Raw genomic sequence first — 13,816 nt, 5'->3', positions numbered from 1 at the left:
GTCATTTTCTCAAAAGGATTATTATCAAAAATGTAAATGAGTTACACAGTATTGACTATCAGGGCCAAAAAATGCTAGGTGATGTTGGTGTAGTTAAAACAGTGAATGTTCCCATAACGCTGTGTTCAGATAGCAGTGTACTGTACTCACTCGTAGGGTTTGTGTGGACCTGCAAAAACACAGAGAGAGAACAAACAGTGAGTGTGTATAGCACAGATAAGAACTACTAGAGCCTGCTCATAAAATAATGATAAGATGGGAAATCCTGTGTGTGTGATTACATGAGGTGCCTGTTTCCATTCTGGATATCGTCTCTGTCGGTTGGAAACCTCATACGTCCAAAACTGTTACTTTTCAGGATTACAATTCACAAACATCAAAAGTAGCAGATCGACACGTTTCGAGCTTGTGTCTACTACTATTTACCCATTCAATCCGGTAACGCGTTTGAGTCATTTTAAGATTGTTTTGGCTATTCAAAAATAGCAGATATACAAGCTCATATTTTGAGATGGGGGTCCGCGGCCAAATACATACAATAAAATTTTGGGGGTCCTTGACATGAAACAGTTTGAGAACCACTGATATTATAGCAACTCAATTCTCAGTTCTGATTTAGGAGACATTTGTAGAATCCCCAGAAGCAAAGATTTGAGTTAAAAATATTCACTTTTTTTTTTTCTTCAAAAAAATAGCAGATCTACAAGCAATGAGCTTGTACATCTGCTATTTTTGAATAGCCAAAGAAATCTAAAATGACATTTGTCGGGATGTATTCCCGGGAAAGCATCCGTGTCATTTTATATTTTTGCATTGGCTATTAAAAAATAGCAGATATACAAGCTCCCAGCGTTGCACTGTACATCTGCTATTTTTGAACATTTTTTAAAAAATCTTGAAAGTGTAAACATAAATCTTCTTTTCTGGGGGTCCCTGGCACAAAACAAGTTGCGAGCTTGTATATCTGCTATTTTTTAATAGCCAACGCTAAAATCTATGGGCCATATATATTTGGGGGTCCTTGGCACGAAAATGTTTGAGAACAACTGATATAGAAGTCATTCGTAGAATGGGCCTCGAGGTCTTAATGGGTTAAATGTGTGTGTACGTGCGAGCATGCGTGTTCAGCTCACCTCTCTGCATGGTTCTTCTGGAATAACGTCGACTGGGCCGCCTCTCGAAGGAGGCTGAACGCCGTGCTTTGTTGGCCTTGGTGGTCTGGTATTCCGTCTTTCCACTGCATGAACACACACACACACACACACACACACACACACACACACACACACACACACACACACACACACACACAGTTATAGTTAGAAGACCTGTATTAATCTCTTCTCTGACCTTAACGTTACTGGAGAGAATCCTGCAGCATTAATGACAGCGATACAGAAAGCAGCGATGTGCAGATCTTACCAGTGGCATTCATACCTTAAAAAACATTCCATAACCTTATTCTAATAATAATAATAAAATAAATATTATTCGGTTCAAAACCCAACAACATCCAATGCAGAAGCTACCTACTTACTAACTAACTTTACATCGCTCTGTAGAAGAATGTCAGTCAATGCATAAAATATGAAAATGTAGAAGACAGGAATGACACCTTTAATCCATTAAAACCAGGAACGCATCTGTGTAACCACTTAAACCATTATTTTATACTTTGGCTATTCAATTTTTGCAAATCTTTGAATATATATATTTTCAAAGCAAACATTTGTAACTCAAATCTTTGCTTCTGGGGGTCCCTGGAACAAAATATTTTGAGATGGGAGTCCACAACCAAATACATATCATTTTGGTGGTCCTTGATATGAAAAAGTTTTGAGAACCAATGATATCATAGCAACATACGGTTTTCAGAAAACTGTTAGCATTTAGAAGACATTTGTAGATGCGTTCAGGGATTGAATGGGTTAATGAATGAGCTTTTCTTCCGTCATTGAATATGAGGGCAGCAATTCTCACTGACTGCAGTGCAGAAGGCTCAGGTGCAATCTCACCGAGTACTTGTGCACAGAGCGGGTCTAGCGCATGTACAGTATTATCGCTGGACGTGACCAAACAGGCAGCGCAAGCATGGCCCCTAGTGAACTCCATGGCCATCCAAGCGATAACCTCTCAGAAACAACAAACCCTACAACCCCACAGTTAAACCAACAGCACAGAGAGAGACAGAGAGAGAGGCAGGCTGCCACTGCTTATCCAACTGGCTAATGTTTAAACACACACACTGTACTGCTGCAGTATGTTTGACAATGTAGAGTTTGAGCCTGATAATGTATAAACTACTGTGAGTGGATTTGTGTCTGCAGAAGATCAGCACACGCCAAATGGGTATGCCATGTTTGAGGAAGATCTGCCTTGCATGTGTGTGCATTTGACAGAAAACTGCATCAAAATGCAAAGGGAGTAGAATTTCTCTACTATGTAGTCTGACTTCATATGCACGTGTATGAGTCTGAACATCGCCCATGTACAGTGTTTGTATCTGAGGCTCATTTGAATCCAGTCGGCAGTCGCCAATAAGCTCTTCTAAACTCCTCCCCGCCTGAACCCCTAACTCAGTGGTTCTCAACTTTTTCAGGCCGCAACCCCCAAAATAATCATATAACCCCCCCCCCCACCCTGACAAGGCCTTGGAATTGTATGAGTTGAGGAAATACATTTTGTTTGACTCGGTTCCACAGATGCAAATTGTGAAAACAGCCGATCTACATGCTCACAACGTAGAGTGTAGATCAGCTATTTTAATTATTTTTGCCTCTTTCTTAAGTAATATTTGACAATTTGGCCAATGTTTTTCACTGCAGTTTGTTGATTACTTTTGACGCAGTAATGGTCTTATTTCTTTATTTTAGCACTCTTAACACATCCACCGCCAAGGGCTAATCTCATAATGCACTCACCACTGCCACGCTTTTATTGTCCTTTTTTGTTTTTTTGATTCCGCCATAGCCCCCGCTAAATCCGTTAAAAATCCGCGTTCATTTGGTTCGACACAAACACGGGATCCGACAGAACAAAACACTGAAGACTGCGACGCAATCCGTGCCTCCATTTTGGAGAACGAGGCAAAAACATCAGAGTGGGGGATGCGGAGAGCAAAACAACAAGCTGAGATAACCGCTTCCAAAGTTGATCGCTAGACAGGAAACGGAAGCGGGACAAAACCCCCCCCCCCCCCGAAACCGGAAGTGCAAAAAAAAAAAACGGAATCTGCGCCTGTTCGATTTAACATGGGAAAACACCCGCCCCGTAGGACTACGGGTACGGCGGTTAACGGTTGGATTTAACGGCCCGTAGGACTACGGTCTTGGCGGTCAATGTGTTAAAAAGGTCTTTAAAAAATGCGTCCTTAATGTGTAAATTTAGAAATGTGCAGACACCCTGTATAATCGCACTGTATGTTGGCTTGTTTACCGTTTAAGTGAGAAAACAATGTTGCACATTAAGCAAATCATCTGGTGACCCCCCCAAAAAGAATCGGCATCTAATAAGTATGTGTGTGCATTACCTGTATCTGAACCGTGACCCCATGCGAATGAAGCCGGACCGGGCGGAGTTCTTCTGCACAGGTCCCCTCAGCCTGAAGAACGCATGGTGCTCCACAGCACACTTCCAGAGGTGCTTGCAGGCCTTGGGGTGGTCCATCCTGAAGACAAACGTATGCTCCTGCTCTTTACCCTGGAGGAGAGATGGGAGGGTAGGGTGTGAACGTGGAATATAGGGTGAAACATATTCATCTCAAGTGCCATTTAACGCTTTCATCCATAGTGCCTTGCATCTAATTATATAAACGACAAGTTACTTCCGCGCGCCGCTGACGCTATAGCCACAGCTCTGTAATCGAGTAAACACAACGGCGACATAGCACATGTCGCCACCATAGTAGCCACGGCCGACTTTCACAATTTACGGGTGGCGTAGGGCACCCGTCATTGCTCACTCCACAGTTTCCACGTCGCAACATAATTTATTACACTCACCACATTTCCGACAAAACGGAAGGTGAATCACTTTCTTACCGTTTACCGTGCGCACCAGCGACACCGAACGGCGACGGGTTTCGCCGAAACAACACGAACGGCCGCCATTGAAACTCCGCAGCTCTCTCCGTTGCCAGAAGAAAACAACAGCAGCGCCTCCTTCACCTCCCCTTCACCGTGTCTTCTGCTTCCACGCTCAATTCAGGTGACTACAATGCTAATACATTCACGCTCAACCTCACAATCATAAGCTTCTCCGTTTAGTGTTTAATTTGCGCGAGCGTGGAAAACAACTACAGCGCGCACCGTTACGGCATCTGCTAAGGGTAAACATCAGGGTTGCCAGGTTCAGGTTGGCATGCCAGGTTCTCTAAAAACAAGCGGCAGAAACAAGCAACCACCTTCATGAAAAAAAAAAAAAACACCGAAGGGGTCCGCCATGTTCCAGGGGGGTCCCCGCGCGTCCCAACACTCCACAGGATCCGCGGACCCCCTGCGGAGCCCCTGCAACATAACAAATATAATTTCTTCTAATTTTTTTATTTATTTTTTCACTTTTCCACAGTTTTACTGCGGCGATTTGGGTACCCCAATATACACACGCCCACGCTGGGCCCCGTGCGCGGCTGGGGTTTCGGGGGGCGTAGCCCCCCGAAACTCTAGTGTACAATATACAGCCAGTGTGTATATCGTCGCTGTTGGGCAGAAACCCGTTTTTTTTGTAAATTAACCGCCTACAGCGTCACACAAAAAGTAGCAAAAGTAGCAAATCCACAAGCGACACATTTTGAGCTTGTAGATCTGCTACTTTAGCCATTTTTGAATTTGAATCCTAAAAAGGTAACCGTTTTGGACATATGAGGTTCCCCACCTGACAGAGACGATTATGTTTGGGGTGAGCATCCTTCTGAAAGTCTCTCACACACACTTACTGAATATTCTGCGTTCATTGGTTGACACAGGATCAAGTGAGAATACATTTCCCAGTAAACTTTTACTAAAATGTTATACATTTCACAAAAACATAAATAAATAACTGCAAAAGTACCGTAGAGCTTTTTGTGAACTTGTTTAGATAGATACTAACTACATAGTTAGCTATAATTAGAGTCTTGGAGTAGAGAAACCATGCTATGTTTTGGAGGTGAAGGGATACGTGGGGGTTACGGATGATGGCTGTGCTGCAGTGAGTGCAGGTGCAGCTCATTAATCTGATTTCACATGGTGGTCTGGATGAAAGCCTGCAAGGGGTCCTCAGCCTGGTAGAAACCTACAGGGTGACTGGAACCCATCCAACATGCACATTCCCACCTCTCCAGTTGTTCTTTTCTTTACTTTCTCAGGTAACTCACTGAGAGTGTTCTCACTTTTTGTTTAACATGGTCTCCTGGTATGGGAACCTCTCAGTTAGAGATAGGAACAAGCTTGCCCAGGTAGTCAACCAGGCAAGTAAGATCATTGGAGACAAACAATTGCGACTTTAGAACATAATTATACAACCGCTCCATAACCAAAAAGGCAATTCAGGTTTACAACGACTCTACCCACCCTGTTCACCCTTCATTTCAGCTATTACCATCTGGCAGGAGAGTACCATTAACTAAAAAGAAGTGTTACGAGAATGTGTTTGTGCCATCTGGAGCGGATATTTTAAATAAGAAAATAACCCTACCACCCAATCCCTACAGCCCATGATCACTGTGGCTGTAATGGGAATGCATTTGTTATTGTACTATCTTATTGCATTTGTGTATTTTATGTATTTCATTGGTTGTATACTGGATGCTAGTGTGCCAGAGGCAAATTTCCATTTCATGTTAAATTTAATGGACAATAAAGTTTTCTTTATCTCCTTTATCTTTATGCCACCATCATGCAACAAAGCATAAATTAGGCTTCATGTTCCCTTTCGTTCTTTCGTACTCTTGTGCGCACGCGAGCACACATACACACACACACACACACACACACACACACACACACACACACACATGTGACTTCCATTCCTGGAGTAAAAGTCTGCATTCCAAGCAGCCACCTGTCACTGTGGGTGAGCAGCAAGCCACTGCATCTTGAATGGGATTTTATAAGACGTTTAACATGACTACAATATCCCTCAGTTCCATCCATTACAACAGAGAACTCAATCAGTAGCACAGCAGCAGCATAACGTTTCTCCACAATACAAACATTGGTGGATTTTCATTCAACTTTAGTGACAATGAACAGTAGACTGCCCTGAAGAGATGATTAACTCCTGGGTTGAAAAAGTCCAACGTCAAGGTCAAAAGTTTGAAATCTGTCATAACTCAGTAATGGAGAGACAAAGAAAAGGAAACGCTAACTGAACTGTCGGGTGGAAACCTCATTATGTCCAAAACTGTTACTTTTCAGGATTCAAAAGCATCAAAAGTAGCAGATCTACAAGCCCAAAACGCGTCGCTTGTGGATCTGTGCGTTGTTGTGTGTGTGTGCGTGTGTGTAGGAGAGCTGCGCATACCAGACATGCCTGAGGGAGTAGGCTACTTTATTACCTCGGCCTTAACCTCACACACAGCCCTCCTGGATGTACACACACAGCCCTCCTGGATGTACACACACACAAGTGTGGAACGTCACACACACACACACACACACACACACACACAGTGTGTGAACGCTAGGTATGCAACCAGGAAAACAGAAAGCAGGAAAACATAATTGTTCAAAATCCAGAAATGTGACTTTAACTTACAGAAAATATGCACACAGTCACACACACACACACACACACACACACAGCGCCCCTGGGTACAATACTCTCACTCGTCCCGTTTGGCTTTCATTTGTAAAACAAAGCCCTTTTATTAGGACTGAGAGCCGTATGCAGCTACAGTATGAAACTATGTGGACAGAAACCCAAGAGGAGGCGATACCATCTGACACATACACACCGGGACAGAAAAAACATGTATGAAGTTTCTTATCACATTCCTCATCACGACACACCGGGTAGGACTGCCCTCCAATACACTGCTGTCGAATAGATTTAATAGTAATGCTATGCAGTGATGATGAAACAGGTTACAGTACGTTCATTATCATAGCCGACTCATTTTGTACTTGAACATCCACAAGAACGGGAAGGAGATGTTCCAACGAGAGGTGGACACGTTTTTAAACTTGATCTGCGCAAAATAACATAAACAACAGACGAGAACATTCAGTGTGTTCTTTCCTTATCTACACCAGTTAAAAAAGCAGAAGACCTTATTCTCCGCAATTGGAAATCAGATAAACCACCAACGTTTACAAGTTGGGTCAAGGATGTGCTGTCCTTTATACCATTAGAACAGCTCAGGTACAATAGATATAAATCTCCCCGAAAAATTATAAAGGCCTGGTCCCCTTTTATGGAATTCACCTTTACTCTGTCTTTTCCTACATTTGCTGAAAGTGATACTGTATTTTGATTCAATAAGTGTTTATATTTTGTTCCGGTTCACTGTGGTTTCTAGGAATATTGGTCACTCTTTTAATTGTACTTGGATGTGTGGTACCCTATATTTGCCAAATTAATTGCTAATTGTCTGGTGTGGTTAAGCTAAAACCCCCTTAAGCTTATTAAGAATTAAGAATTTTTCTTTTTAATCTTTTCTTTTTGTTTTCAATTCCAACTTCAACCATTTACTGCTCTCGTATTTTATTTATTTTCTCCCAATTATAAATGTTGTTTTATTGTTGTAATTTTATTTTCTGTGAGGGAACCGGGGAGGGTGGGGTATATGTGGGGTTGTATGTCTTAATAACTGAAAATACTAAAAATAAAGTTGTAAAAAAAAAAAAAAGCAGAAGACAAAAGACATGAGTCCCCTGAGCTGGAGGAGGGTGCTTTATAAAAGTGGTCCTCAACCTTTTCAGGCCGCGACCCCCCAAAATAAATCCTATTTGAACTGGTGACCCCACAAAATAACCATATTTGAACTGGGGACCCCACAAAATAATCATATTTGAACTGGGGACCCCCTAACCCTGACAAGCACTTGGAATTGTAGGAGTTGAGGCATTCAATTTAGTTTGACTCAGTTCCACAGATAAATATTGTGAAAAAAGCAGATCTACAAGCTCGCAACAGTTTGAAAGCCACTGCTTTACAATACTGGTTCACAACGTGGGGCTCTGGAGACGCCCAGGGGTCCTGGAGGGGGTCCTAGCTAAAATATTGATAGTGAAGAACCAAGTTAACCCTTATGGGATTTCTAATTTACGGGTTACAATCCCATAAGGGTTCCATTTGTACAACCCCCTTTATAAACATGTAAAACATCTGCTATCATTTGTATTTTTCCTTGTCTAAGGCATTTTGATTATTTTCAATAAGCTCATAGATGGTATATCCCCCAATACCTTTATTATGTTTATTCATAAATTCTGTGGTTTATCTCCTACTGTGTATGCCTACAATACATTTGAACGGCATATTATACAGGTTGAATGAAACATTAAACATGTGTAGGGAGTTTATGGGTTTGGTATGGACTAGACCAGTGGTTCTCAAAGTGGGGGTCGGGACCCCCAGGGGTCCATGGGGGGGCACCAAGGTGTCCCCAGCAAAATGACGTAATATAGCGTCACAATCATTTTAACCACTTTAACCATATGTTATACTTTGGCTTATCAAACATAACAGATATACAAGAGCAGATCTGCCATTTTCTGCCATTTTTAAATCGTAAAAGTTTGTGCAAATCTTTGAATATATATTTTTTAAAGTAAATGTTTTCAAACTGAAATCTTTGCTTCTGGAGGTCCCTTTTTGCGATGGGGGTCCGCAGCCAAATACATATCATTATGGGGGTCCTTGACATGAAAGAGTTTGAGAACCACTGGACTAGACTATGTTCTAGGCTGTATTACAGTGCATGCATGCCTTGTGTTTGAACTACTCTGCATCAGCGAGGGTTTGAGGGTGGGTGTGTGTGTGACTGTGTGACTGTGTGTATGTGTGTATGTGTGTGTGTGTGTGTGTGTGTGTGTGTGTGTGTGTGTGTGTGTGTGTGTGTGTGTGTGTGTGTGTGTGTGTGTGTGTGTGTGAGAGAGAGAGTATGTTTTACCTGTTCATCATCCTTTACTTGTTCATCATCCTCCACCACCACCAGGGTCAGCTTGCTCTTCTTAAAGTCCAGACGGGTAATCTTCGGCCTGGGATAAAACAATATACTTTTTTTTAAAGACATAAATGCAGTGCATACACCAGTACAGGTGCAGTAGTAGAACACATCCTTACAAATGTTTACACAAGCACTCACATGCAATGAAAAGTAAATGCATGAGCACACATACCAAAAAAAGAGTCCTATCTTGGTCTCTCCTTCAAACACCAGAACACCAGTGGGGGTCAGACCCAGACTGTACTCATTACCATCTCTGGCCTGCGGAGATGAGCGAGAGACGGAGAGAGATAGAGAGAGATAGAGAGACAGAGACAGAAACAGAGAAAGAGAGAGAGAGATAATATTATCACGTATCCTCCACATCCTGAGGACTTCCTGTCTTTCATCAGCAGCACTTAACTACTTCCTGTTTGACTTTCAAGCTTTGATGTTAGAGGGGAGTATGTGTGCACGTGTGTGTGTCTACTGTATATAATGGTAATCATTAGTAGATCAGTGGGTACACTGGAGTGAGTGTATGTGTGCGTTACCTTAACCATGTGCATGTCTACCCCATACATCTCCAGCCACTTGGCCTTGTTCAGGTAGTTAATCTCTGCCTGGGCTGGCATCTGACCTCTGGAGGGAGAGAAGGAGAGGGAGGGAGGCGGAGAGAGAGAGAGCACGAGAGAGCAAGAGAGAGAGAGAGAGAGACAGAGGCAGAGAGAGAACAATTGAAGAAAACATACAATGATCAGAAATTAACGAATTACACTTCAGTCAATTATGGCATGTTTACCAGATACAAATGCAAGAAACACGTATGATGATGTAATATGTTCAGGATTATGCCTGATGTAGCCAAACTCCACGATGACCTACACGTACTGTAAGTGTGAGGCATGATAAATATCACCCCCCCTTCTCTGGGAAGTGTGTCATCACAGAGGGTACAGAGAAATAGGTTACCAACCCGACAGATTTATCACCCAAATCATCCTCTGTTATCTCTACTGAAAAAGACAAGGTTGTGTCAGTCTGCTCTCTAGGCAGTATGATGAAGGTCTGAGACCAGTTTACTGCAGTGCAACACCCAGTAGTAACTGGTCTGCACTGGTCTGAGGCCATTTTACCGCAGTACAAGACCCAGTGCTTACTGTTTTTCATCTAATAATGAAACATTGAACCATGACAGTATTCGTTTCATGACACATTTTATCCAATTGGGAGAGAGAATTGCACAAAGATAATTTATCCGCTTCAATGCCATTTAAAAATTAAAAAAATTAAATAAAGAGGCTATGCGTTAGTGATGTGCGGGTCGGGTTTTTTCATGACCCGCCCGGCCCGCCCCGCGAACCCATTTATAAATCTATGGCTCAACCCGCCCCGCGAACCGCGGTAAAAAAAAAATTGGTAAAATCATGAAGGAAAATAATCTTCAAGTATACACCCCAAGTGTATTCAAACTGTTTTATTGTTATTATTCTTATTCTTATTAGGAATATAGACTAAACAAGAGCATGTGATTATTTATTTTTTTTGCGTGTGAGAGCGGCTGACCCGCTCACCCGCAGCCCGCATAATTTCCTCTGAAATCCTAACTCGACCCACCCGCGCCGCAGGTTGACCCGCGGGTTACGGGTCGACCCGCTCATCACTACTATGCGTATATATTTTATGTGTTCCAGTTCCAGTTGTCTGCTTATTTGTTGTTGCATCTCTCTCTCTTCCAATATCACTTGTTTATCCTCCAACCTGTATCAGTTCTCTCCTGATTGAATGAAACTGGTATCCTGACGTGTATTTTCTATTTACTAATGAGCTAGAGAGTCGGGGAGACCTCTGTTACTGAACAAACACTCTAGCCTATAGCAATGATTATTATCGGAATATGGAGCTATTCAACATTCATTTAACACTGAGGATCTGACTGTATATCATGAGAAGCTTTGTAAACCCCGGTCTGTGGCCTATCAGCTCCATGTGTTTTGCATTTGCAGAGACCTAGAGAGTTGATTTATCAGATACAACATTCCTTGGTGGATCCAGCCTAGAGTTCAAGTTCAGTAGGCCAGATTAGGGTGGAGGCACACAGCACCTTTTTGCCTGATGCTTGGGAATGAGATCTTGTTTGGTTACTGTGTATGTAACCAAACACGTACACTTATATATAAAATAATAACAATATTCAGTGTAACAATAAACAGACATTCTATGGCATAACCACTTAAACCATAAATCGTCTCTGTCGGGTAGAAACCTCATATGTCCAAAACTGTTACTTTTCAAGATTCAAATATACTTACGAGGTTGTAGACCTGCTACTTTTTATGCTTTTGTGTGACGCTGTAGTATGATCAAGTAGGACATTAATTTACGAAAAAAAAGGAGATAGGAGGTTTCTGTCCCACAGCAAGATATACTTAGTTGACCGGTATCCCCAAGCGGTCTATACTAGCTCTGTTAAATGTTTCCTTCTACTCCACCTCTCGTAGCTGAAAATAGCCAAGCCGATCTACTGTATAAGCTTGTAGCTCTCAGAATGTTCACCAATTTTCTTAGAATCTTCCCATATTATGACATGCCCAGTATAGGGATGGTTGGGTTCAAGTTAAATAAATGTATACACGGTACATTACACGTAATGCAGCCTGCATGGATTAAAGCAAAATAACACTTCATGACTGAAACTTTTTGTATGGTCAAGTCCTAATGTGTGATTTGTGAAACAGTGTGAAAGTAGCCTACAAGCCCTACAAGCACTCGATGTGTCGCTTGTAGATCGGCTACTTTCGCTGCACAACATGCTTCCATAGAAGACATGCTGGTTTCTATGGAATCCAAATTACATCAGCCGTGGCGACTGAGAACTTTAATCCATGAGCCTGTGTGTAGCCGTTTACCTGCAGTCTTTCCATGTGTTGTATATGGCCAGCTCCATGTCCTCCGTCTGGCCAGGGATGAAGCGGAACTCTGACACCAGGTCCAGACCATGTTCTGCTGGGTCACAGTCACCCAGCTCAGCTGAAAACACACACACACACACACACACACACACACACACACACACACACACACACACACACACACAAATATGACAAAACATTCAGACTGACGACACAAACACAGACAAAATCCAAGACAGCTATGCAGACAGACTGTGTGTGTGTGAGAGCCTGTAGTAATCATACTAGTACAGTTTAGGGCAGTGGTTCCCAAACTTTTTAGCTCAAGACCCAAAAGACAAATTAGACGTTTGCCTGGGACCAAAACTAGTGAAAATAGCAGATCTACAAGCTCACAACGCCTCGATCTGCTATTTTCACTACTTTTATGGTTTTATTTATGCAAATTATTTTATTTTATTTATGAAATCCTTTAGAAAAATGTTTTTGAATTGTTTTTAATTGATGAAAAGGATCATATAGACCGTCCAAAAATCCCCTCACATCGGGTCTTAAACCTTGACTCAATACATGGAGCGAGATCACGATGCCTTTTTCAAACTCAATACCATCCCTAAAAAACAAGCCTCAGTATTTTGCTCGTGTGAGAAAATACGGACATTCTGGGACAGGGTCATTCGGATTTTGGAGGAAACTATAGGTTATAAGATCATTTGTGATCCCCGGATTTCATATCTCGGAGTGACACCAGAGGACATAAGAGGACATATACCTGTTCAAAATCTTGACACTGGCGGCTTTAAAAAAAGCCATCACAAGCAGCTGGCTGAAAACAGATCCTCCTAGAGAGGAACACTTGTTGGATAGTATAGAAGAAATATGCCTCATGGAAAAAATTACCTATAATCTGAGGACTAAAGAGTTATATGAAAAAACCTTGGGGAAAATGGTATTTGTATAAGAGTAAATAGTGTCCCTTGTATATATATTTTTGTTACTTTCATTTTGAATGTATGTTGTGTTTTTGCTGTGTTTGCTGCCTGAAAAATAAGTTAAAAAAAAACAACAACAACAAAGAAAACAAGACTCGGCCTCCAATGAGCATGACACCCCTCATCTGCATGTTATAGCAGTGAAAAGATAACCTTGTCCTGCCGTCTCCCTGAATAAGGGCAGCTGGGGGCTAATGGTCTTTCTCTGTCTGGACTAGAGAGGCCAGCTGTGTTATCTGGACAACACAATAAACTGGAAATAAAGGAGCACGAGACGCTAGCGGAAATAAAGCAAACAACAAAAAAAGAAAACAGGGGTCCCCAATTATAATGAATAGAATGCATCCAAAATAACAAAACCTGTGATGATAAAATGGTACAATCCCATCTCCAGAGCTTTTATGTGGGAGGGTTAAGGACAGAAGGAGAACCAGATAAGCTTTAGGGTTGCCATTTTTCTATTTTTATATCCATTCTACTGTAGTGTTAGTGCGTAGATAGGAAAAGCTACAAGCTGAGGCTCTGCAGAGCACTGGTTCGCAAACTTTTTTGTGTCAAATTGACATGTATTTGGCCGCGGACCCCTATCTGAAAATGTTTTGTGCCAGGGACCCCCAGAACAGAAGATCTTGTAAGAGCTTGTAGATCTGCCATTTTTGAATAGCCAACGTTTAAATGGACAAAGTGCTTTAAAATGATTGTGATGCTACATTAACTACCCCCCAAGGATCACTTTGAGATCCAATGAGCTAAATGTTCTATAAATAATCAAGGGAGGAATT

General features: G+C 41.9%; 1 protein-coding gene across 3 annotated transcripts in view; it reads right to left on the bottom strand.

Annotated features, from left to right (window-relative positions):
- epb41l5 (erythrocyte membrane protein band 4.1 like 5) overlaps nt 1-13,816 on the bottom strand; it is a 68,129-nt gene that overhangs the window by 31,755 nt on the left and 22,558 nt on the right. For all 3 annotated transcript variants that reach the window (XM_084084466.1, XM_084084465.1, XM_084084467.1), the window contains exons 8-14: nt 12,040-12,160; nt 9,685-9,772; nt 9,324-9,412; nt 9,095-9,182; nt 3,530-3,699; nt 1,134-1,237; nt 151-169 (exon numbers count right to left, since the gene is read on the bottom strand). In XM_084084466.1, the coding sequence (XP_083940592.1) occupies nt 151-169; nt 1,134-1,237; nt 3,530-3,699; nt 9,095-9,182; nt 9,324-9,412; nt 9,685-9,772; nt 12,040-12,160 (679 nt within the window). The remainder of the gene's footprint in view (nt 1-150; nt 170-1,133; nt 1,238-3,529; nt 3,700-9,094; nt 9,183-9,323; nt 9,413-9,684; nt 9,773-12,039; nt 12,161-13,816) is intronic.

The sequence above is a fragment of the Gymnoscopelus microlampas genome, assembly GCF_963454915.1.
Source record: "Gymnoscopelus microlampas genome assembly, chromosome: 17".
NCBI classification, from domain to species: domain Eukaryota; kingdom Metazoa; phylum Chordata; class Actinopteri; order Myctophiformes; family Myctophidae; genus Gymnoscopelus; species Gymnoscopelus microlampas.
This window is presented reverse-complemented; position numbering and strand designations above follow the sequence as displayed.